Source organism: Colletes gigas, unplaced genomic scaffold (genome assembly GCF_013123115.1).
Source record: "Colletes gigas isolate AHSC1104 unplaced genomic scaffold, ASM1312311v1 Colletes_gigas_Sc00005, whole genome shotgun sequence".
Taxonomy (NCBI): domain Eukaryota; kingdom Metazoa; phylum Arthropoda; class Insecta; order Hymenoptera; family Colletidae; genus Colletes; species Colletes gigas.
This window is the reverse complement of record NW_025106634.1, coordinates 8,733,335-8,758,298: the sequence shown is the minus strand read 5'-3', so window position 1 is coordinate 8,758,298 and position 24,964 is coordinate 8,733,335. Positions and strand designations below refer to the sequence as shown.

General features: G+C 39.8%; 2 protein-coding genes across 5 annotated transcripts in view; both read right to left on the bottom strand.

Annotated features, from left to right (window-relative positions):
* Positions 1-10: 10 nt before the first annotated feature.
* Positions 11-2,433, bottom strand: LOC122395115 (syntaxin-7). 2 transcript variants are annotated; one of them, XM_043392455.1, is made up of 6 exons: positions 2,313-2,433; positions 1,644-1,930; positions 1,509-1,578; positions 1,274-1,448; positions 980-1,192; positions 11-900 (listed from the first exon to the last, which is right to left on the bottom strand). In XM_043392455.1, the coding sequence occupies exons 2-6, from the start codon at positions 1,750-1,752 to the stop codon at positions 652-654; spliced, it is 816 nt and encodes a 271-aa protein (XP_043248390.1). In that variant the 5' UTR covers positions 1,753-1,930; positions 2,313-2,433; the 3' UTR covers positions 11-651. The 2 variants fall into 2 exon arrangements, with proteins under 2 accessions (XP_043248390.1, XP_043248389.1); XM_043392454.1 differs by lacking the exon at positions 2,313-2,433 and adding an exon at positions 2,159-2,280.
* A 1,626-nt stretch (positions 2,434-4,059) lies between these two features.
* Positions 4,060-24,964, bottom strand: part of LOC122395114 (adenylate cyclase type 2) — a 37,285-nt gene continuing 16,380 nt past the window's right edge. The window contains exons 1-20 of one of the 3 annotated variants that reach the window (XM_043392452.1): positions 22,485-22,686; positions 14,984-15,118; positions 11,040-11,260; positions 9,776-9,932; positions 9,552-9,701; positions 9,365-9,486; positions 8,920-9,167; positions 8,499-8,851; positions 8,050-8,333; positions 7,766-7,942; positions 7,494-7,674; positions 7,343-7,426; positions 7,171-7,269; positions 6,900-7,043; positions 6,702-6,797; positions 6,488-6,611; positions 6,194-6,403; positions 5,949-6,129; positions 5,735-5,870; positions 4,060-5,289 (exon numbers count right to left, since the gene is read on the bottom strand). In XM_043392452.1, the coding sequence (XP_043248387.1) occupies positions 5,125-5,289; positions 5,735-5,870; positions 5,949-6,129; positions 6,194-6,403; positions 6,488-6,611; positions 6,702-6,797; positions 6,900-7,043; positions 7,171-7,269; positions 7,343-7,426; positions 7,494-7,674; positions 7,766-7,942; positions 8,050-8,333; positions 8,499-8,851; positions 8,920-9,167; positions 9,365-9,486; positions 9,552-9,701; positions 9,776-9,932; positions 11,040-11,146 (3,018 nt within the window). In that variant the 5' untranslated portion in view covers positions 11,147-11,260; positions 14,984-15,118; positions 22,485-22,686 and the 3' untranslated portion in view covers positions 4,060-5,124. Of the gene's footprint in view, positions 5,290-5,734; positions 5,871-5,948; positions 6,130-6,193; positions 6,417-6,487; positions 6,612-6,701; positions 6,798-6,899; positions 7,044-7,170; positions 7,270-7,342; positions 7,427-7,493; positions 7,675-7,765; positions 7,943-8,049; positions 8,334-8,498; positions 8,852-8,919; positions 9,168-9,364; positions 9,487-9,551; positions 9,702-9,775; positions 9,933-11,039; positions 11,261-14,983; positions 15,119-22,484; positions 22,687-24,964 lie in introns of those variants that run through there. The other 2 variants (XM_043392451.1, XM_043392453.1) reach the window with 2 other exon arrangements.

Sequence of the window (24,964 nt, the reverse complement as noted above, 5' to 3'; positions counted from 1 at the left end):
ACATTAACTTACATCGATCTTTCATTCATATTCTTTTGTTGTTTCACGTATCTTTAATTGATCACCTTGTTATTATCAATAAGACTTCGAAGGACGTTCAAAACGCGTTTACATACTATACAATGATTATATCAACATATCCATCCATACTGACTCATACACTTCACGTAAGATTCGCATTTTACAGCGCATATTAGCAATGCTTGAAATGAATCTCAATACTCTCCGAGTATATTTCATAAAACCATATGGGATATTAATCACGACTACACCACTGATAGACCTATGCATATGTGTATATACTTTTATACGTGTCTTTACGCATCAGTATTATGCAATGAGTAATGAAAGTTACAAATGGACAGGGCAATCTAAGGCTTGCCATTGTACACCTTACTTGCAAAATAGATCTTGCACCATTTATTATCACAATTACAAGAATGTTATCGGTAAGATACAGAACGATGCAAGTTTCTTTGCGTTCATTCTCTTTGATAGTACTATGCTTCCCAGATACTCGTAAAGCAATTTGTAATTAAAATAGGGGTTTCATCAAAATACACCAACTTATGGTACCTTGCAATTAAGATGCAGCTACACCTTTAACGTCTCACTACTCGCGCGTGTGTATCATCGACGGCATGAATAGATTTAAGAGCTCCGCCAAACTATGATCCCGATTAATATAGACAGTATAACAACTCCGATAATAACAAGTATACATTTTTTCTTGCGCAGTTTAGTTTTATAGATACTCGCTTGCCTGACTTGTGAAGTACCTTCACTGACAGACACCTCTGTCCTTTCGACAGAAGCTTCTATGGAATCAATTACTACTGCTTGATCGTATACTAAAGTACCGAGGTCTTTAAAAATTTGGTTAATATCGCTGATATTACTCTACAAAAACAATTATTTACAACAGATACTTTACTGAAATCCATAACAATTGTGATAGATAGTGATTAAATAAATTTACCTCCAATTGTCTTATGCTTGCTTCTTGCTCCTCCAACATTCGCAAATTTTGTTCGTCTTTCATTTGTTGCTGCTGTATTTGTTTCTGAGTTCTACTATCTTGCAATTCTATCAACGTTTCTTGTTTCTTTTCTCCGTACGGTGCGATACCAACATTTGCTTTAGCTTTCCTGACCATTTCCTTCTCCTTGGAAGCTGCAAGCCTTTGCACTGCCTAATACAATACATAGATAAATTTATCTAAACAGGTACGCATATTATCACATAACGAAGATAATAGTAGATTCAAGTTTACTTGAAATGAGTTCAGTGCACTAGTAAATTCATCTTGCAGACGTTCCCTTTGCATCTTACGCTGCCTTTGTTCTCCAGGGCTGGTCGAGCCCGAATTGTTAGCTAATACAGCCAAGTCTCGAAGATGTACGCTTGTATCTTTTGCCAGCTGCTGCGTGTAATGTTGTATTTGATGCCTGAAAAGTTTATTAGATGAAGCGACCGTTCAAAATGGATACTCATACTTTCATACATACAATTGATTTCGAAGTTCCTGAGAGTCTGTAGAACTCCCCAATTGGTTGACCATCTTTTGCATCGAAGATACTGTCGGACGTAACTCAAAATGTATAACATGTATTCATTGATACAGACGGAATCCAAGTACTTACCATTTTGAGATATCTTCAAAATTGACGTGCCAATCGTTTGAGAGAGTCTACCTTGGTCTTGTTCCCTCGCAGGACCACCATTGTGGTACGATGAGAACCCGATATCCATATTGGCTTGTATTTTATTTAGTCTAGGTTATAACTAACGAAATATTCGTCAATGTACAAAAAAAGATAGTAACCCCTGCGTTAGAGGTTATTTATTCCACTGGTTAATACATCGAGTTATCCATTCGTGATAAAAGTCACTTCTGTTAGTTTTCGACAAATTCCTTGACACGTTGAACCTGAGAATAAAAACGTCCCGTAATTGTAATCGTAGTTAACCGTTCTTCGCTTTCTCGTCGCGTGAAATCCAGAATTCGAGCGTAGCGTCACGGTAATGGAAAACCTGATGACAATTTAAATGTCAAAAATGGCAAACAATTGTTATCTACTACGTTATCGCGCTACTGTCAAAGGAATCACTTAGTGGGACGTTCGATTCACGGGATGACTCATGGTAGTACAGTTACCGTCGAAAAAACTATTTCTCGTGAAAAAGGCTAGGTATATGCATCGATCTTTATGTTGCTCTTCGAAATGAACCAAGTTCACTACGCGAAGCTCTAAAACTTCACCGTAAATCGATAAAGCGTTAGGCAGGTCTTGAATGAATATAGCCGTTACCGTTCGTCACGGCTTATACGTAATTATACGCGAGCAGTCACGTCCAGATAAATAAACTGTACTTTCCAGCGAAAAACGAGGCCACTACGCATGTGAAATCATCTTCTCGCGGTCATTTGCCACGAAGTTAAGAAACAATTCTAATTCGCGTAGACAATCGTGCGATCTTTTGTTAGATACACGCATGTACGCGATTATTGAATGGGGCACGTAACGACGAAAAAATTTCCCTCCAACTATGCTGTTTCTTTTCTGTTTAGCTAAAAATATCCTTAATTGCTGGCGTTGCTACGTAGAAGCATTCTGTACCGTGAGAGCCTGTTCGATCAGATCGAACAGAATGCTGAAAACACATATTTTCGAATTTAATCGACGTTATCTTTCAACACAATGATTTCTATTGAACAAAATATTTATTCGCGCGAGGGATTAAACGAATTAAGAGAAAATAAACTACAAGGTACTTCTCCATGGTATATCAATTGTATTTGTATCTTGCGCAGATGGTAATAAATACTTTATTCAAATTGTTAAATAATTACATTGGTCATTATTTCTAATATTTAAAAAAATGTATGTACAAAAGTATTTACATGGAAATAAACGAGAGCTGGTCACGTCAATAATATACTTTATAGAAAAATAAAGTCGCAGTTGTTTATTACGATCGGGGTACGGGGGTGGTCAGTTTTACCAAACGTACAATTTAAAAATTAAAACGTCGGGAACAAGAATACGATGTAGCTTGGTAAATTGTTTAATAAAAAAAAAAAAAATTCTCCTGTTATCCTCGTTGGATTCGTTAAATGGAAATACATGGACCGTATTATCTTTAAAAGCGGGAAGAATTATTTAAAACTTATCGATTAAGTACGATTCTTTTACAGTTTGAAATTCGTGGCGTTTCACGGTTGCAACTAATATTTTTTTTAAAAAAGGTTTCACCCTGCTTCTGCAATTGAAAGCATAGAAAGCTATTTAAAAAAACGTACTGATGCTATGAGGAAAGAATTTATGTACATCGAATGAAATTATAGTATCCTAGATGAACGTGTTTGAGCGAAAACTTCTCGTGGACGTTAACGAAAGGAAACTTCAAGTTGTCCAGATGTTTCGAGGCTGAGTTCTAAAATTTACGAGCACCTTCGGGTTACAATGACATTATCGAAACATCCGAACATATGGATAGGTTTACAAAACGTTTATCAATTGCGAGGACAGGTCGTATCTGTGGAGTAGCCGATTTTATTCAAATTTTCTTTTTTGGATTTCTATACAAAACAATTCACCCTTTCGCAGATTAAACTTATCATTTTGCAAATCAAATTCACCTCGTGAAATCGCTGTCACAGCCGTTGAAATTGTTTCAAAAAACTACATATATAGAAATCCAAGAATTATATGTTAAATACACTGGTTTTTTTTTGCTCTGGAATCATTAGAAAAGGTTTGAATAAAATCGGTGGTCTCGCAAATCCGACCTCTTTCAGACGACGTCTCGCGAGCAATATACAGGGTGTAATTTTAATGAGGGATTCTAGAGGCCAAAATAAGACGAAAATCAAGAATACCAATTTGTCGATGGAGGCTTCGTTAAAAAGTTATTAACGTTTATAGTTGCGCCTGCGCACAGCTGCGTGCGCGCGATAGTGGTTCCACAAGCGGAACTTTAAACGTTAATAACTTTCTAACGAAGCCTCCATCAACAAATTAGTATTCTTGATTTTCGTCTTATTTTGGCCTCCAGAATCCCCCATTAAAATTTTTCCCAGGAATAATTCTTTCTTTTTCGCACTTTGGTTCGTTTAGCCATTTATAGAAGCACGAAACTGTGCGTTTATACAAGGCTGAATCTTTACTATAATCTCGGAGTAAATTTGCACGTAATGTAGAGGTTTTCGATTGAAAAAGTGAATACAAGTGCGAGAAAAGGGACAAACGTACTAGTTCGCGCAGATGCTCGTCCGAAAGAACCCTTCTCGTATCCAGAGTCTACGTTAATAAATATCTCGAACTATCTACCTTTTTTCTTTATCAGACACGGTACATCGTACATTTAACATACAGCTGAGAAACGTCGTTATCATTCGCATGCATCGACACAAATAAAACACATGCATCTGTTTTGATTATCTCTCGAATCACTAAGTGTTGAATTGTCGCTTGCAAACAATTACCAATGCGAACGTAGGCAGGAAAGGAATTGACCGAAACTCGAAACCGTATCGTTTGTTTACTGATCAGATTTACGACTATCGACAAATCCTTTTCTCCCTGAATCATACAACCGATGATTAATTACATCGTACTTTCAACTGGGTTGTGCATCGTTTAAGGACAGCGTCTCCCGAGTGTAACCATTTAAAAACACGTTTGTTTATGTACAATATAAACGTTCTAAATACACAAATCAAATGTTTGTTCGGTGATGACAATATCTCGACCATTCACGCGTTGCGTATAAAGCTGTTCTTACACATGTACTGGTCGTATAAAATCATTCTCAGTTCCTTCGTAAAAAGATGCTATTTAAAATTCCTTTTTGTCGATTCACAACAACGTTGCATATCACTGTTTCTTTTTTTTTTTTTTTCTTTTTTTTTCTTGAGGTATTCCACACAGAATTACAGCTGTACAACTGTGCTTCTCGTTCTTTGGTCTTTCGAATTTTCTTTGGTTTTCTTTTTTTCTTTTTTCTGTCTTTCTGCGTTCACCTAGATACCTAATGTCTCACTTTTCACACCGTCTTTCGGGATCAACGCGGCCACCACGACCGAGGTAGGTTCGATTGTTCGAAATCAGCTTGTTTCGATCACAGTCTGGTTTCTTCGATGGAGTCCGTCCGCTGGAGCTTTCGTTTCTCATCGATCCCCACGAAATACGTCGTCACGTATCCCTTTGGTTTCACGTACGTGGATCCTCGAAGGTGGCACTTGACGCCCTGCTGTTCGAGCACGGCCGCAGTTTCCTCCGTGACCTGTATAAATACTATCTCGTTGGAGCAAAACAATGCGCTGTGTGGTTCGACAAATTTATTTTTAACAAATATTTGAAAAAGCATTAGAAACTTGATATTTCAGCGATTCGTGTTCTCGATCACCGATGTTCGTTCGCAACGTGAACGAGTGAATGGTATAAAAATGTGGAAAGTGAACGGCTCACCCAATTATGTTCGATTTCACTCAGTGAAAATGTGAAATTATGCGAGCTCCGTCAACATGAATTTAAAGGGAAATGTGAGACGTGAGAGAGACACCTAGAGAACAGAAAAAAACCGACAGGATCTATCGACGGTGTCTTCGAACCACCGTTTCTTCGATACAGTTACAAGAAAAAAAGTTTGTCAATGAATGACATCGGAATGAGCAAACGGTGAATAAAAAAGTCAAGAAAGCAAGAAAGCAGAAGTACGTTAGTCGAACCTGTATCTTTCCTGGGACACCGGTTGTGTCCATCCTCGATGCCATGTTAACAGCGTCCCCCCAAATATCATACAATGGCTTCTGAGCGCCCACTACTCCAGCCGTCACCTCACCGTGAGATATTCCAATTCTCAACCTAGAAAAATTGTTCATCTTATTCATGCAAACACTTTGCAATCCTTGGAACAGTTCACGCGTTTCTATACGCAAATACCTATAGGGTTTCGACGTGTAGAATGATCTAGCATTTAATTTATCTAGGACTTCCATCATTTCAGCCGCAAACTGAGCCATCACTTTTACTATGTTGTCGTTAAAGTCTTCCTCGTCCTCGGTACTGAGCATCGAATCACGTCGACTGGCTTCTAATCCACAGGCTGCCATGTACGTAGTGCCTGAAAGCGATCATAACGTTAGCCATAGTCCTCGCGACTAGCCACGGGAATTTCTAACGTTTACCAGCGATCTTGATCTTCTCGATCCGGCAAACAAAATGCGACTCGAACAACAGTTTGTCGAATTCGCAGATGATCTCGTTGAGGTCCGCCAGGATGTCGCTCTCGTCGATGCAGAGATCCATCAACGAGGCAAACATGACGGCCACGTTGTTGTGAGCCTCGTGATAGGGTTCGTTCTCCTCGGTTCTGTTCATGTTCAAGTAGAACTTTGCTACGGAAACAAACTTGAATGATACACAATTATGTCGAGAATTGGCTGGTCTAACGTTCGAGGATCGTTTAAAGATCAACGTACCAACGTGTTCAGGCAAGATGTTGCGTAGCAGAAGTTTATTAGCGTTCCTCGTGTGGAACGCTTCGTCCTGTTCCTTCGTTAGCTGACGTTTCCACAGATAGTCCAGTCTGCTCAGGTACTCTGCCTGAATAAATCGTCATGCAAGTTAACGCACGCGTACACGCGTTGTACCACGGAAAATCGGTAATGTTTTTTAATATTCGGGAGAGCTCACCTGACGGTCAATGAGATGCAAAGAAAATGTAAGGAAAACTACGCTTAAAATGTGCGCCAGGCTCGGTTCTAAGTGCGGATTCCACCTGTCGCCCGACTGTGGGGAAACAAAGTAGCAAATAAAAGAAGGCGTACGACCGAACACCGACTAAACGTACGCAACGAAATTAAGAGACATACTACAGGCGACGTGATTTACCTGAAACAAATTCGAACGATGTATCCAAACATTCCCTGAATAAAATCCCACTACAGCGATGCCTATTACTAGCTTTAGGACGTAATGAACTCGCAGAAACAAAAAACTCGTGAGGATTGCCAGGGAACAAGTTTGCGTCATTTGCTAAAAAAACAAAAATGAAGAAACAATCATTGTACGATATTTAAAGTAACGTTTTTCTATATTATGCGAGATCCAAGGCTAGAGGGAGAAGTCTACGGCGTACGAGTACCTACTAAATTAATCTTACCCAAGGTGTGGCTATACAGCCGAGATCGGATGCACCAGACTCAGCCACGCTGGACGTTATGTTGTTGTTGGCAAGCTTGTCCACGTTTTTACATTCGAACTGAAATTATAATGTTGATGTTACAGGCTGTTTTATTAGCTACAGTATCTTTTGCATCTTGTCGGTGACTTACGATCATATCGAACATGGCACACGCCGCTAACATTATCGTTATCACCAGGTAGAGGATCGTCCTGAGATAGGCGCTCCAAACAACCTAATGTACGATGGAGAAATTAATATGGATCTTCGTGTAATTGAAGGATAGACGAAGGGATACAGACCTTCACGCTGCTCTGATAGAGAAAACACAGTAATTTATTACGTGGATGGGGAACTTGCCCCTCGTGTTCGTCGTGAGGGTCCTTGTACCAGTTCCACGCGAAATGCATCCAGGCTATCGGCAGTAAAGCGATCAAAAATAACATAGCCACCGAATAACTGACCGCCGTGCTCGCGTGCCATCTGAAAGTCGATCGATCGTTATACGGTTTATGCACTTTTATTATCTCGATTGGCGTTACTAGAAACAGACGTTCGTACGAAGGGAACATACTCGGAAAAAGAAAGCGTAGGTACCAAGTAAATAAGTCCCATAAATATCAGGACGAAAGTGGCGGAGCTGATGTAAAATTTGAATAGCGGGTCCGGTTCCTTCAGAAACGGAATCTCCCAGTTCCATTGTTGAAACGTTAACAACAATGGATTTATGTGCTCCCATTTGAACCACTGTCTGAAAAAGGAATACCATGAAACGTACGGAGAAACATTCATTTTTTCCAGCGATTTTATCGACTGTATCATAATTTATTCCGAACATATTCTATCGTTAGAACTCACTCCCACTTGGTGAGCGGCATTTGCTTAATAGCATTCTCCATCTCCGTGTCCGCGGCTTTCAGCATCAGATGGTAATCCTTCAAACAGGCGTCCATGAAGTGCGTTCGTCGTCTGTAGGTGTTGGCCAGCACGTCGACGTGGTTATTAATAGTAGCGGTCAAACGTCTGCTGTTCCTGGAGTTGGACGTGACGCTGGTGGACCTGACGTTGTAGAATCTCACGTAATGCCTGTTGGCGACCGGCGACGAGTCCGGCGTTATGACGGTCAAGTTGTTCTCGTTGTTCTGCAACAAGGTTCGCTTGTCAACGATGCGAAACGCTCAACGGAAGTTCGCTCGCACGGTCGAGTATAAGGATCAGTGGCGTAGGAACACCTCGAACGTCCGTCCAACGTGAATCTTTACCTCTCGTTCATCCGGTGGCTTCCTACGCCACTGGGAAATACGCACCTGCGTGGTGGTAGCGTCGACGGGCGTCGTGGGCGTGATCAGGTAGCTACGAATGTCGTACTTCTTCAGGATCTCGTCGTTCAACGACTCCACGGGGACGCAGTCGTACTCTGTCGCGTTCACCAGGTCCAACGTCTGCTGGGTGACGTGAACCTTGCCCGGTTTACCAGTCTGCTCCATCTTGTTGGCTATGACGACGTCGCGGGACCAAACGTCGTACTGCCATTTATTAGCGCCCAGAATCCCCGATATTATGCTACCAGAATGAACACCGATCCGCATGTTCACGTCCACTCCGCACTCACGGCGTAGTCTCTCTCTTACTTCCTTGATGATCTTGATCATATCGAGCCCTGCGCCATGAATGACAGGGTTACAGGTTTTGGGAGATCGATTTTTAATTGTAAATATCGAAAGGTACCTAGATCCACGCAGCTCTTCGCGTGCTGGGAGTTCGGGGTTGGTACCCCGCTCACGCAATAGTAACAATCGCCCAGGAACTTTATTCGCAGGACATTGTGCCTCTCGGAAGCCTCGTCGAAACGGCCAAATAGATCGTTCAACGTTTCGACCAATTTTCGTACAGGTAACGCCACGGTCAGGCCAGAAAAATTCACCACGTCCGCGTACAGAATGCTGACGTTTTTATGCGTCTCGACGCACAGGTCGCTGGAAAAGAAACGTGAACTGCGTTGCAATTTCGTATTATAAGATCTACGAATCCAACGACTCGAGCATACATACGTAAAGTTTTAACTATCGTTAAAAATTTAGAAACCGTGTCCAATAGAGAAAGAAGCGGAAGAGTGCAATTATCAGCGATAAAGGAAAGTTTATAAGGAAGAAAGAAACGGTCTAGTACGTACCTGTGAGATCGTCCCTTGGGCGGAGGTTTCTTGTGCTCCTCAATGAACTTGAAAATATCCCGAAAGTCTTTCTTGATCTTCGTAGCTATGTGTTGCGGCAGTATACTCCGCGTGAGCTGTTCCTGAAGAATTTTATAGCGTGTCAACAATATTTCGAACACCGTTCGAACTTATGGTTAAAGTATACCTCTTGATCCTTTTCGTAAGTCAGTCGCAGGGTAGACTCGACGCACTTCCGTCGATCGAGGAAGGATCGTCTGATGCAAACCTCGTTCATGAATCGAAAGTACAGTCCTAGGCCGTTCACGCATACGAAGTATATCGTGTCCGTGATGATCTGAAAAATTTGCAAAACGCGTTCGAACGGATCGATTTGGGGATCGATAGAACCGATCTGGTTGCGTAGTTCACCTTTGTGGTGTAATCGGTGGTGTTTCTGTAAGTGATCAACGACAGAGTGGCCAGGTAGCATATGGTGGCCGTGATCCCGAGTACGAAAGCGTGCAGATTCTCCGTGAGAGGCAGGAAGATGTAACAAGCCAGTAGCGCGTGCGTCGCGTACGCCGGTCTAAAAAAGAAACGCAGTTACACGGGTGGGTACAGAGCGGGAAGTTCATGGCTACGCGTTCGCTGACGGGAAAGGTGGAACGGCTCGCAATTAGCCGTACGAGATCTAATAATAAAAATTACACGTCTCGATCGCGATGGGAATTGCATTCGCCAGCTTAGTTCGCGTCGATACGTGTAAAAAAAAAAAAGAAAAAACAGGAACAAGCGGCAACACCAACACCCCTGGCGCTAAAGATTTATTGCACCGGTCTCGTTAGAAATAACGAAAGATAACGATTCACATTCCTTATCGAGCTTGATCGCGTTCGATAGAAATAGAACCAACCAGCAAATTCCCCGAGCGAACGGGGAAACTTGAGGAAGTGTCTCACGGAATCGTTGCAACATCGCGCGTAGAGCCCAAGAACAGCGATTCTTAACCATCGAGGCAAAACTCTGTTGTTGTTTTCTATTTTTGATTGGGAAAATCAATTTTTACGATGCATGCAACGGAATATGTTTAGAAAGAGAAACTACGGGTGGTCCTGCAGTGTCACTTCCCGAACTCGCCACTAGAGGGCTTGCTTTCTCGCAAGCGCTTCACTGACACCTCCGTTCTCCATGTAGTCGAACACCTTGTATATGAATACGTTCTTGGACCTGTTAGGAAGCTTTAGGGCCTGCTAGGAAAATAAAGTATAAAATTCCATTTCTGTGTGGTGTGAATTTAAAAAGGTTAAGAACCACTGAGCTTAGATAAGCAATTTTTACGATGCATGCAACGGAATATGTTTAAAAAGAGAAACTACGGGTGGTCCTGCAGTGTCACCTCCCGAACTCGCCGCTAGAGGGCTTGCTCTCTCGCAAGCGCTTCACTGACCCCTTCCGTTCTCCATGTAGTCGAATACTTTGTATATGTATACGTTCTAAGATTGAGTCTACTAGGGAAATGAAGTATAAAATTCCAATTTCTGTGTGGTGTGAATCTAAAAAGGTTAAGAACCACTGAGCTTAGATAAACTTAGAGCAGCCGATCTTTCGTAACCGCGGAACGACCCATGAGACTAAAACGAGTGAGGGGGCCATCGACGATAATTAAATGGCGGCCTTGTGTTATCAGGTTTACCTTATCGGTGGTAGGTCCTCGGTGCAGGTGAGGGTGTAGTACAACGGAACGGCCAGATCGCCGATCACCAACAGAACCACGATCAGGCAGGACAGCATGACGGGCATGTAGGTGTTCTCGGCGATAATCTTCAACCGGAAGGAGATCGCGATCACTGGGCACAGCAGCGCGCTGCCCACGCTGTGGACGATCACGTCCGGCACGCAGTTCTCTATATGGACCTGGCGGTGGAAAAATTCCATTGGTTTCGATCGTTATCGATCCAAAATTAAAATCAAGCTTTCTGAGTTTATTCGTAACTCGAACAAGTGTTTTACGTTATTTTTTTTAGTCACGGAACAATTTACTGTCTCTCAATCGATGGCGGACTACTACACTGTTTGTACACAATACTCGATAGCTCCTCGTTTTCTATAATGGAAGATCAAGAGGTCGATCTTGCGTCAGTGTCTTGAGTCATTGAACGAGATGATTCGGTACATTGGTGGACGATGCACGTGATTTTTGCGTGAACGATTTCGGCAGAGTGGCCCGACGATTCTGGAACGGACGATTTTGTCGTACAGCAAATGGATTTAAAAACGTATCGTCGATGGTAAACTATTTCCCAAAATATTTAAAACAACTCCAAAACACGAAAGTCCCGCCTGAACTTCATCTTCTCTTCAGCTACGGATGGATTATTTGTTTCCCTTGACTCCAGTCCCAGGATCTTCCATCCGACTCGATCCGATCTATTTTAATCACATCAGACCATGTAACCATTTTCCAATCGTCTATAATTCATAGTCTTTATACGCATGCACGGATCGTGAGTTAATATTTCCGTTGGGAAGGTCTGCTCGCTGCTTCTTCTTCTTGGCTTATGAAAGCTCGTTCCTTTCAAAGAACGGTGAATCATCCATTCATTGGCTGTTACGTCGATATCGTGAGCAACGGTATCCGGGATTTTCAGACATTCGTGCAATTTCAAGTGCTCGTCCGTCAGAAACGAACGACAGTGGATCGTCCGATTATTCGAACTAATTGGAAGACGAATTCGTTCCAAACGAAATCGAAGTTACAAACGTAATAAAAAAAATAGTAGAGAATAATATTTCACAATTTTTTTAAACGTTCGATATTAATTTTTGTTTCTCATTTAATGTATTGCAAAGGAGGAAAAATTAAATTTCAAAATGTCAACAGTGTTAGTCATTTGGCTTGCCACGATATAGATTCATGCTTCATTCCGTGTTTCATCTTCGTGAAAATGTTATCGCTGGATCGACGAGATTCTTCCGATTAAAACGAGTACAAACACGACAGTGTTCGGACTATTTTCGAATACGCGTGATTTGAAATTTTCCAATAATTTCCCGAATAACTTATAATTGAAAGTGGTCCGAACATGGTCGTGTTTGTACTCGTTTCCATGGGGAAAAAGGTAACCAATCCATTGGTAATGATCTTACAAAGATATATCGACGTTTCATCTTCGTAAAAATATTATCGCTGGATCGACGAGATTCTTCCGATGAAAATGAGTACAAACACGGCCGTGTTCGGACTATTTTCTAATACGCGTGATCTGAAATTTTCCAATAATTTCCCGAATAACTTATAATTGAAAGTGGTCCGAACATGGTCGTGTTTGTACTCGTTTCCATGGGAAAAAAGGTAACCAATCCATTGGTAATGGTCTTGCAAAGATATATCGACGAACGTAGAAAATACTAGTTGGTGGATGAAAGTCGAGTAGACGCGCGGCTAGCTGGCCTTTATTTGCACAACTGTCGATCGGCTGGTCGCGCCGAGACAACACAAATAGTGACGATGACCTCATCGTGTACAATCGAGAAGAAATTATTCTACTGTGTTCGAGTGTGCGGGGGATGTTGGTAATTTTTCTTTTGTTTTTTGGAACACCTCGACGATAGATTATCGATTCGAGGAAAATTGGACATCGTGACGCTCGAGTACAGAAAGATGCATCTGTGGTTAGATGGTTGTGTAATGTCGGTAAGTTATTGCTGTTTACGTAATAAAAGCGTCATGAAAATGAAAACGTTTATAGATCAATACACAAGATGGGGCAATTCCAGATAACTCTGTGCAAGTTGTCGATCTTCGAAGATAGAAAAGAAATGCACAGAGTTAAACGCTATCTGATTTCACGATTTAAATAGCGTAGAGACGTCTTTTTGGTGCCACATGGGTGCATCAAGGACACTTCATTGTCATTTTTTTTTTAAATAGAACGAATGCAATGACCTAAAGTTCAAGGTTATTCAGAAATTTATCTTATATCTTCCCTTCTATCTTCTTTAGCTATTGTTAGGCGCGACACATGCTCGTTATAGCTTAACGAGTACCATATAGCACAAGACACGTAAACAAACAACATTCCATCAAGTTGTATACATCGCATCTATCATAATACTCTTGCTCTAGTTCACGATAAGATAATGACGAGAGTGTTTACTTAAAAAGTTCGATCAAATTGTCACCGCGCTTTGCAGGAAAGAAAAAGGTCAAGGTCAGCGTTTCGAATATTTAAATTCAAACTTGGAGTTTCGAAATGCAAATTTTTGCAACGTTAGAACTATTTCTCGAAATAGACTATATTTTTTGGTAACTGATCCTCGGTGACCCTGGATGACCTTAAATTACAGAACTACTTTTTAAAATAAAATTACACTCTACGAAATTTGTTACAATTTGTACGAGGATTTAAGTTCCGACTTTCTCGAACGAAATAATATTAAGATATTCAGCTTTTAAAGCAGCACTGATAAGTTTCAATAGTTTCTTGAATAACTACACGACATCCACAGACAGCTCTAAGATAACAATTCTAATATTCTTAAGCCTTTTTTGATCATTCTCTGGCAAACTATGTTCTCACCCATTTCTACTCACAGTTTATGAAATATGTAGCAATTTTTTCGAAGTAAAATAATGATAGTTTGCCTTCTGCACGTGAAACGTGGTAGACCAGAATGGTGTCTTTTCAAAACGAAATGAAAAAGTTAACAGATCAATTTGCGAAACGACGAGTGATACATTTTCTCTTCCAGTCCTTAACGCGACTATCGAAGGGTTATTTGAATTTAAAATCGTTCGATATAATTTATGTAGATACATACGCAAGTTGCTTAATTTATGTGCATGCGTTTCGTATTATTCATACAAAGTTAACCCAGACATCAAACTGATCTATAAGAATTAACAGACTGCGTAAACTTCTCGATCGTGGTCTCTGAAAATTAGTCGATCGTTGTCACGAGTTTACAATATCGAAGCAACGTCGCTTGAAATCGTTAAATGTTTAGAGTTTGACAAAGTCAGTGTATCTTTACCATAAATACCACTCGTTGTCTTCGTTATTATAGTTATGTCATTATTTACATTCTTATAAGCAGACTGCGGATCTTCATGCAAGTTCATATTTTTGTTAATAAAATTGATGAAATTGGAGCTTTGTAAACGGTTGTCTCTATTCTTGCATATCAACTGAATTCTGTAGTTTCTTGAAAATTAAAATTTCCCATAAATGCGTAAACATCCGCGGTCTACTTACAAGCAACAACATTTCAAGTTTATTTTCTAAGTTTCTTCTCGGCGAAGAACAAAATTAAACCAACGATACCGATAGTTTCCTGGAACCAATAATTCAATTTTCGTTCGCGCAACTAGGGTCAGAATGGAGTCTAGAACTGACTATTTACACGAAGAATACATATTTGCTATCGATCAGCGTAGCATCCAACGCTTCTCTGGAAATTTTCTCATAATTTATCCTGATTTGAGAAACGTAAAAATGTAAAAATTTTGCAACAAGTAAAACACAGTTTCGATCGGGAAAAATTGGAAGAAACGCAATGCGTTCGCGTGACTAAAAAAACTAGATAAAAAAAAAAAAAGTATTTTAATATGCAAGTTGAATTCTCGTTTAGGCTCACCGCTGTAACCAAGATCAAACAATACGTGGTCCCGAGCACCAGTTGCAGCAGACCGAACAGCGACAGATTACCATATTGGACCTTCCTCTGGTACAACGTGAACAGCTTCTCCAGGCTCTTGTATTTGAACTGTTTCTGAAAGTGAAAGCTCACGTCAGATTATGTATTCGGCGTGTGAACGATGTTTGAACTTTCTACCAAAGTTAACAACGATAACCGTGACGACACTTTTGATCGATTCGCAATCCTCCGCGTCCCGATCCAGGTTAACTGCCGGTTGCAAAAATAGACAAAAATAAATCAACGTAAAATTCCCTTCGAGACTTCTTAACACATTACCGACCGATAAGCCTATTGATCGACTTTTTTACCGGCCAACACTTACCGACCGATAGCGTATTAATCAACTTTTTTACCGACCAACGCTTACCGACCGATAGCCGATTAATCAACCGCTACCGGTCGGTAAAGTGTTAAGAGCGTTTCACGAGCATCGATTCGAAAGATTTGTGTTGGAGATCCTATAAATACGATACAAAACTGAAACGACTGATGTTAACCCCTTAACACGTTCATGCCCGAGTCTGACTGCTTTGAAAGACGATATTTCTTTAATCTGATCGTTTAAGGGATGAAAATATTTGGTTTCCTTCGAATTACACGTTAGATGCAACATTATAATTGACGAAAACCGTATTTTTAAAAAACTAATCCTATTGTGGCGCTGCTTCGTTGCGGGTAGAGGATCTCGTGAGAATAGTAGGAGGACAGAAAAGGAAAGGAGGGGGCCCGTTTCGTCCGGGGCCTGCCAGTGGACTCATCAGTAAGGCTTTCTAGCAGGCCCTGCCTTAGACGACTGGGATATTGGGAAGTTTTTTTTTTTTTTGTTATTATTCGTGATTGATTGCAGTACCTGGGGCTGGGGGCCCTATAACCTGCATTCAGCGTAATTGTTAGTGCCTGGTATATATTTATGTTAGTGTGGGGTTGTGGTATTTCATGCGTTCAGGCTCGAGGGAAAACTTTCAACCTCGTTTTCATGCGTCATGCGGTTAGTTTGGTAGTATATTGGGAAGTCGTTCGAGGAATGTATATATAGCAACCGAGGGGTCGTGAGAGCGCTTGTGAGAGTGCGAACCCCTCTGGTGGCGAGCACGGGAAGCAACGCCACACCTATAAAGAAAACTGATCATTCTTGGTTAACCCGAAAAACAAGCGTGAAGAGGTTAAATAGAAGTTAGTGTACCTGTGTACAAAAGAATCCAGAATCTAGATACGTGTGTGTATGTTTAAAAACAATAGTCAAGAGCCTAACAACCTCTACAGCGAGGCGTCATTGCTAATAAATTTTTGAATATATCCCATAATTTGGTAACGAATTCTAATTCACGAACGTCGATGGACGATCAGTCTACGGATAAAAGATTTTCATTCGTTATTCGTTATTCGTTATTCGTTATTCGTTATTCGTTATTCGTTATTCGCGAATGAAATCCACCAAACTCCACAATTCGTATCGATATTCCGAGAGTAACGCGACGAGCGATTTAGTAATCCTTTCTTGCGACTTTCACTCGATCATTTAAATTAAACGCATGATGTGGCAAGTGTACCCCGCCTCGTCGAACTTAGGTTAACAACGGTCCTTTGAAAAAGGATGGTAAAAAAGTCGAAAAAAGCAATGGACAATAACGACGGGGGCGTTCGAATCGGTTTTGGAACGTAATGTCTTTTAAAAGGTAGCGTGCAGGTCGAAATAGCTTTGTACATATTTGCAAACTGAATCATCAAGTGGGCGCAAGTGCTCCATCACTGTCGCCCGTTCGCCTAAAATAATACCTGGCGTGTACTTATAATCGATGTGATAAGAGAGGAAAAAACACACCGCGCGCATACCACCAGCCAGCGGATTATTGATTCAGGGAAAGCACGGTCTGCATCGTCCGAACCGGTGAATGGAAATCGTGAAAAAATAAATCAGTTTTCGCGTACCCCGGGATTCTTTTCGATTCCCGCGCCCGTCCGCCATTTCGCTTACGGACGTTCCATCCGTGGCGATTAATTCGAAAGGTCGTGTCTCGATCGAGGTAAATCCGATCTACGGAACGATAACGAAGCTCGCTTAACGAGCCTCTGTTATGAAATTCCATATCGTCGTGCACGCCACGCAACCATAAGATCTACGAGCTAACGAGGATCCCAGCTTCAGGGTCCCACGAGTTCCCAGGAGCTTCCTGTTCATTTTTTATAGCGTAATTACTGTTCGACAATTTTCTCCGTTTTTGGACCGCCGAACAAAGATGGCGGATCCCCGTGAACGAAACGTAGTCGACTTTCGGACGATCGAAAGTGTTAATCGACTAGTTGGCGGCGAAAGGTCAAGGTCCTGGAAATAAAAATGGCGGTCTTCGCATGATCTCGACTTTTTTCAAGCTCCAAAACTGTTCTGTGCTTAGATTGAAATTTTTAGGGTTACTTTTCCAGTTTTTTTGAGGTTTTTCATTTGTAGCAACGAGATTTTAATGATACAATGTAATGGAAGTAAATTTTGAAAAATCCAACCGAGTAAATTCTTTAGTATTTTTATTAGGAATTATTCTAATACGCTTAGGGGTAGTTCTAGTGTTAAGAAATTAATTTCTGGACCCGTTAACAGTAGAAAAAAAATTTATTCGTCACTTTTAAAAAATATTATCCGTCACTCAGAGACTTCTTTACTATTTTTATTAGAAATTATTCTAATACGCTTACGGGTAGTTCTAGTGTTAAGAAATTAATTTCTGGACCCGTTAACAGTAGAAAACAAATTTATTCGTCATTTTTAAAAAATATTATCCGTCACTCAGAGACTTCTTTACTATTTTTATTAGAAATTATTTTAATACGCTTGTGGGTAGTTCTAGTGTTAAGAAATTAATTTCTGGACCCGTTAATACTAGAAAAAAAATTTATTCGTCACTTTTAAACAATATTATCCATCACTCAGAGACTGAGACGAATTTCAGAAGAACCATACTGAATTTGACTTTTAATTATTTGATAAGGATCTAGGGATCTATAGAAAATACGACTTTTGTAATTTGAGTACGTGTAAAATATTAAATACTTGTATTTGGATAGAAGATTTATAAATTTTGTATTGATATTTATTGACACCTTCATTGTTGACGATTACTTTAAAATACGATTTTTCTTTTAATTAGAATATGTATTCGTGCAATTACATCAATCAAATTTAACTTGAGTTGTTGAAAAATAATATTTATAAATAATTTTCATCGTAAATCTAGCGTTAAACATGCTTCTATTTGCTCACGAGATAACAGCGAACAACAATTGCTTAGAACCGATTAAAAAATACAATTGTATAGCTAAAACGTGGTTGAAAAATCTACGAAAAAGAATCACAACATTAACTGTAGCTTTGGCCCTTAAAAAAATTCAGGAAGATCGCTAAAATTCACAATGGCGATGCCTCGAGGCGCTCGAGGAGTTGTTGCATAAAGGAACCTTAAGTTCCCTTAAAATACGATTTTTCTTTTAATTAAAATATGTATTCGTGCAATTACATCAATCAAATTTAACTTGAGTTGTTGAAAAATAATATTTATAAATAATTTTCATCGTAAATCTAGCGTTAAACACGCTTCTATTTGCTCGCGAGATAACAGCGAACAACAATTGCTTAGAATCGATTAAAAAATACAATTGTATAGCTAAAACGTGGTTGAAAAATCTACAAAAAAGAATTGCAACATTGAGTGTAGCGTTGGCCCTTAAAAAAATTCAGGAAGATCGCTAAAATTCGCAATGGCGATGCCTCGAGGCGCTCGAGGAGTTGTTGCATGAAGGAACCTTAAGTTGCCTTAAAATACGATTTTTCTTTTAATTAAACTATGTATTCTTGCCATTGCATCGATCAAATTCAATATAAGTCCCCGTAAATCTAGCTTTAAGCGTAGATCCGTCGACGCGTGCAAGAGTGTTCGTTAAGGACACCCGGAAACGAAGGAAAAATCCTTCGGTATTTCCTACGCGGCGTCCTATATGGAATCGTGCGCGATTCCCCAGCGTAGAAAAATACGCCATCGCGTGACATCCATTTCGAGAATCGGGAAAGACGTCGATCGGTCTCGCGCTCGAACCAGACCACTAAAAAGTCACGAGGATCTCTCGTGGTCAAACAAATCGCGATCGTACTTGACACCTCCGTCAATTTGCACCTGTCGAGCGTCCACGGACGCTATTCAACACCTGTAAAACACGACCAACCGATTCGAAATGGTTCTTTCTTCCCAAAAGGTTCACCGAATCGCCTAAATGGAAATCGCTGTCTCAACGTCTAGCATACTTTACCGCTTTATCACTCGTTTCTGACTAACGCCACGACTCCAAAAACAAAATTCACACTTTGAACCGATGACTTGCATCTATTATCGGTGTTTAGAGTTTCAGAGAACGGGAATTTAAAAAATAATACGAATCAGCAATTAAAAACTTCCTTCATGTGCTTGGTAAAGCTTGACGATGTTCATGCTGTTGATTATTAGCGACAAAGTAGCGTAAGAAGAATTATTATATTAAAACAGAAAGTGTAAGCCACCGATACGATCGACGAAACGTATAGATAAGGATATCGGTCGCTATTTCGACGATAACCTCGAGTTTCCCCACCTGTTATACTTTCGAGATTCGATGGATCGCGTGTCGCCGAAATTCTTCACGATTTCGAGTAGCCGGTAGTTAAACGCGATTGAGAAGAAAGGTTAACGATGGAGATCCCTGTTTACGGGCCGGACAGTGTTATTAATAAACCAGGAAACCGATGCTCGATGATCCTTACCAAAAGTAAAACAGATAACAATAGATAGCTTCGGATAACAATCGTTGGAAGAAAACGTCTTGCATTCCTCGACTATGGTAAACAGAGGGATTATTGCGATCGATTTCAAGTGTACCTTCGAATTGTACAGGTTGCTATGTTTCGTTAAGTAACTCAAGAAGACAAAGAAAAAGCTATGATACTTTGAGAATCTCGTGTATATCCTTCGATTAAACAGTGTGGGGGAAGGATTCAACTGTTGCTGGCACGTGGGCCACCAAAAATTAATCCAACAGATTGGTTCCAACATGAGGGTCGCAAGATTCAATCCTGAAACGAATCTGGAGTGTAATATCTGCTTTATCCTCGGTTCTATTTAAACCCATGGACCTTAAAATCGATCACAATCAATATTGGCGCACGGATCACATGAATCGATCTAAATATAGAGAACACTATTTCGGTAACATCCGAAAATGGAACCTCGAGCGCCCTACCAACGATGTCCCCGATTTCACCAAACAGCACAAAATCCCAGGAAGCAACTCAAGATGTATCGGTTCCTTACAGGTGTGCAAACCGCACGAATTACTCTAATTAAAAAAATGGTCGATGTTCCGGTGACAAAGAGACTGCCTTTGTGTTCGCGATACAAAATTCGAGACTATCGCGCCTCGGAGGCAGACAGGTGTGACCAGTCACAATCGATGCAGGTACAAGGACAGGTACACAAAAAAATTTATACAACTACTAAATTCCCCGTTTCGACAACCTCAAAATGGTACCTCGAGTGCCTTGAGTTCTGTGTGTGTTTTTAAAATTAAAAATTGCTGGGACCACAAACGTCAGTGTAATATAATTTTGAGATTGACCATTGGTTGCTCTATGCTCTGTATTTATGGTTGTAGTTAAGAATTTAGGGAGACTTTTGAGCGTTTTAGGTCACATGCACCTTGTTTTATGGGCAATTTTAATCCTCAAAAAAACTACTACTTAACTACTATATTTAATATGCAAAAATATATGACCCTAACCCAGACCTAACCCAGACCTAACCTAGACCTAAAGATTTAATTGAACAATCATTAGTAGACTGCGGATGTTTATGCATTTATGGGAAATTTTAATCCTCAAAAAACTACAGAATAATGCATTTAATATGAAAAAATATAAGACCCTAACCCAGACCTAACCCAGACCTAAAGATTTAATTGAACAATCATTAGTAGACTGCGGATGTTTATGCATTTGTGGGAAATTTTAATCCTCAAAAAACTACAGAATAATGCATTTAATATGAAAAAATATAAGACCCTAACCCAGACCTAAAAATTTAATTGAACAATCATTAGTAGACTGTGGATGTTTATGCATTTATGGGAAATTTTAATCCTCAAAAAAACTACTACTTAACTACTATATTTAATATGCAAAAATATAAGACCCTAACCCAGACCCAACCCAGACCTAACCTAGACCTAACCCAGACCTAAAGATTTAATTGAACAATCATTAGTAGACTGTGGATGTTTATGCATTTATGGGAAATTGTAATCCTCAAAAAACTACAGAATTTAATATACAAAAATATAAGAAATACTTAAAGTAAGACGTGAATTATTATATTTAGGGGTTGAGACAGAGTTCTATAAAGCTCTGATTTCATTAATTCTATTAATAAAAATGTGAATTTGCATAAAGATCCGCAGTCTGGTTATTAGTGACCACAATTCATATTTAGAGCAATTGGTACACTTTAATGTCTTTTAATAATGTTTAAAACTTTTTTGCATGAGTCTATTTCTCGTAGAATTTTTAGTGAATTTTGTAGCTTATGTTGAATCCTCTTCATATTGTATTTGTTTCTCGGAAGAATTACACAATATTTCCAATTAAAATTAGAAAAATTATACGAACAATTTCAGAGTGGAGCCTCGAGGTTCGCCAAAAACAGCGACTCAAAACTATCATTTTCTCCCCCCAAGAAGCACAGGTGTGTTTACGAGAATCACAAACGTTAACAGAAATATCAGAAAATTGCAAATTTGGGGCTGTTTTTGAACGAATAACGTTGGTAAACTAATTTCTATCGATACTATTTCCTCCCCTATTTTTATATTTTATTTTCTTCCCCCGAGAAGTACAGGTGTGTTTACAGGAATCACAAACGTTAACGGAAATATCAGAAAATTGCAAATACGGGGCTGTAATTAAACGACTAACATTGGTAAACTAGTTCCTATCAATACCACAACTAAACCTTGTAAATAGTAATTAAAGTAAAAGTGTTGCAATTAATTTCAGTCACCGTCTCAATGTAACACTTATCGTACGACTATCGAAAACTTTCACTAGGAAGAAGAAGAAAGAAAATAAATTTTTTAAATTATTTGCACTCGGTTTCGACGTTAGAAAGAGGTCGTTGATCGAACCAGATAGACAGAAGGCATCGAAACACTGTTTATTTACAGAGAACCAAAACTGTCGAAATAAATGTCTCCTTTAATGCACCGTATACATCGAGACTCGTCGTCGCAGACAAAGCGTGAGCGTAACGGTTGCTGTACGTCGGCGCGTGGTCACAATCGCGGATACGAGGTGTCACAAAACCAAAACCAAAACCGAAACCGAAACCGAAACCGAAGGAAACATAACCATAAACATGGTCCAGAGTCCTACCTCCCGTCAAGCTCTTTGCTGGAAGTTGCACGGGTCCATCGGTGGTTTAATCGACACGTGTGATTCACAGAAACTAGCTCGACGTACACCACATCTCGCACTGTCTCGTCGAGAGAGTAAACGTCGGTATGGTGGGCCCCCGCGCGTGTCCAACGTGCGCGTAATCTCCGGCAGTCACCGGCGGTCTGACGGGAAATCGGCGCGTGTGCGTCGAGCGCAGCGTGAATTATGGAGCTCGAGCGAACCGGCGATAAAAAAAAAAAAAAAAAGACCGTAGGTGTACCCGTCGGGCGCAGCCGCGCCTCCACCCAAGCCAACCGTGCGCCCGTGTCTCCTTTCCACGGCGGAAAACCACCCAGGCGCCAGACCCGACGCAGCTCGAGTCGACTCGAAACTTTCGATACGGACCTCTCCACTCCTCGCGTGCGTTTCGCGCTTGCGTTTTCGCGCATTTCGCCCGCAGCTCGCGGCGAACCTTTCGGTCCGGCGAATATTGATCTTCAATCTCGAACTCCGGACCGTCTCACCTCCCCCCTCTTTACATCGTCCCCTTTTTCTTCTCTCCCGGTGCAATTATCGTGGGTAAATAATTTACATTTACGATAATTAAATGTATTCTGATGGAGAATCAATAAACTGTTTAACACATTGACTGCCACGTCATGTGACGACATATGACACTACTTTTCACCAAGGAGTTAAAAAAATTAATTCTCATGAAAATAAAGCTAGGGCCCTTGAATTTTAACGAGTCTGTGAAAATAAATTTAATAACAAATGATGGGTATGCTGGTTTCCAGTTGTCTAGAAACAAAATTTAATTTCCCTTGTAATTTGAGGAGTTTGTATTAAATTTTCTAGACATCGATGAACGAGAATGAAAATTTTTAAGTCCTGAATTTTTGAATTTTTTTGGTAGATCAAGAAAGTTCGAAAATATTGTATCGACACTATAAAAATATCAGACAAATTACAACAGCAAAATTCAAGGACATAACTGACCAACGAATTATCATGATTTCTTCGAATCCCTTTCACACGCACAAAATTTCAGATGAGTAGTAAATTGTTTTGTAATAAATTTATGTTTGTAATTTTGTACGTTATGTAGTTAAAAAATTATGTTTCCGGAAGTGTTTTAAAGATATGTAAAATAAATTCAGTATTGTTTTTTTCAATTTGAAGCATCTTAAATTATCTTAAATTATGAATGGACTTGGGCACCTTCAAATTTTATAATGAATCTGGTTGTTAATTTTGAAAGTGGCCTAACTCTATTCTTGATAGGAAAACGCGTATTATTCACTTAATAATTGTCACTATTTTAATAGGAACTGTAAATTTAACACCTTTAGATACACTTAAGCAGTATGACTCGTTAGTATCCTATACGTATGTTTTTGCATTTATGGGAAATTTTAATTTTCAAAAAACTACAGAATTCAGTTAATATGCAAGAATATAAGAGATACTTAAAATAAGGTACGAATTATTATATCTAGGGGTTGAGACAACCCTCTACGAAGCTCCAATTTCATTAATTTTATTAATAAAAATATGAATTTGCATGAAGATCCGCAGTCTACTCGTTAGTGTCCTATATACATATATATTTTTAAATTCATTGAAACGCAAACCCTTGAATATTTTGATTCGAAGATGAATGGACTTAGGCCACTTTCAAAATAAACGGCTCAATTTTGGGCTCGTCGAAATGTTAAAGAAAATTCTATTTGTGGAATTTAAGGGGGGAGGGGTCACTGTGATGGATTGAAAAAGAATTTCGAGGGGTTTTAAAACGTAAAATTCGCAAAAAAGTTAGAAAAGGTTTAGTTTGGAAGAATCTAATTTGCTGTTTACTTCGAGACATTCCTTCGAAACTCTTTCGTTATTTCCGCTGTGGTGAAGCAGAATTTATCGCGGTATTTCACGCAAATGGGAAGTGTTTTGATCGAGATAGCTACGTGAATTAAGAGTATTTAATCTATTGAGTGAAACGTAAGCCAATTTAACGATTCAGGATTATTACCAATAACGTAGCTCCTCGATATTAAAATTGGACCAATATCGACGTAAACAGAAAACAGCGACGCATGACGTTCGATCGAAGGTAAAAAGTAGATACAAACGAGGCAGATGACGATGATCTTTTCACGGAAGATACGTTTTAGGATCCCGAAGTGGATGACCTTTAAAAAGTACAGAACAACCAATGTTGTTTCACAGATAATTTGGCGCGAAACATTAAACGCGTTTTCCTCAGAACCACATTTTTCAAACTCAATAATTTGCTTGTCTTTCGAGATGGATTTGTAATAAAAAAAATGCTTCTGCCGAACTATGTGGATATCGACGTACTTGAACGTCATCGGATAATATCTGGGTTAAATCTCACCGAGCATATAATTTTTTATTCGACGCAGACAGTTGGGGATACGTGTGGAGCATAGGTTATATGGTAGCCTAAGCAACAGGGTTGC

What these genes read in the sequence shown, in the direction of transcription:
- LOC122395115 (XM_043392455.1), bottom strand. Translation starts at nt 1,752, where the DNA reads ATGGATATCGGGTTCTCATCGTACCACAATGGTGGTCCTGCGAGGGAA. An exon ending in GTGCACTGAACTCATTTCAA is followed by an intron (nt 1,193 to 1,273) that starts GTAAACTTGAAT and finishes GTATTGTATTAG; the next exon opens with GCAGTGCAAAGGCTTGCAGC. An exon ending in CAAGCATAAGACAATTGGAG is followed by an intron (nt 901 to 979) that starts GTAAATTTATTT and finishes TTGTTTTTGTAG; the next exon opens with AGTAATATCAGCGATATTAA.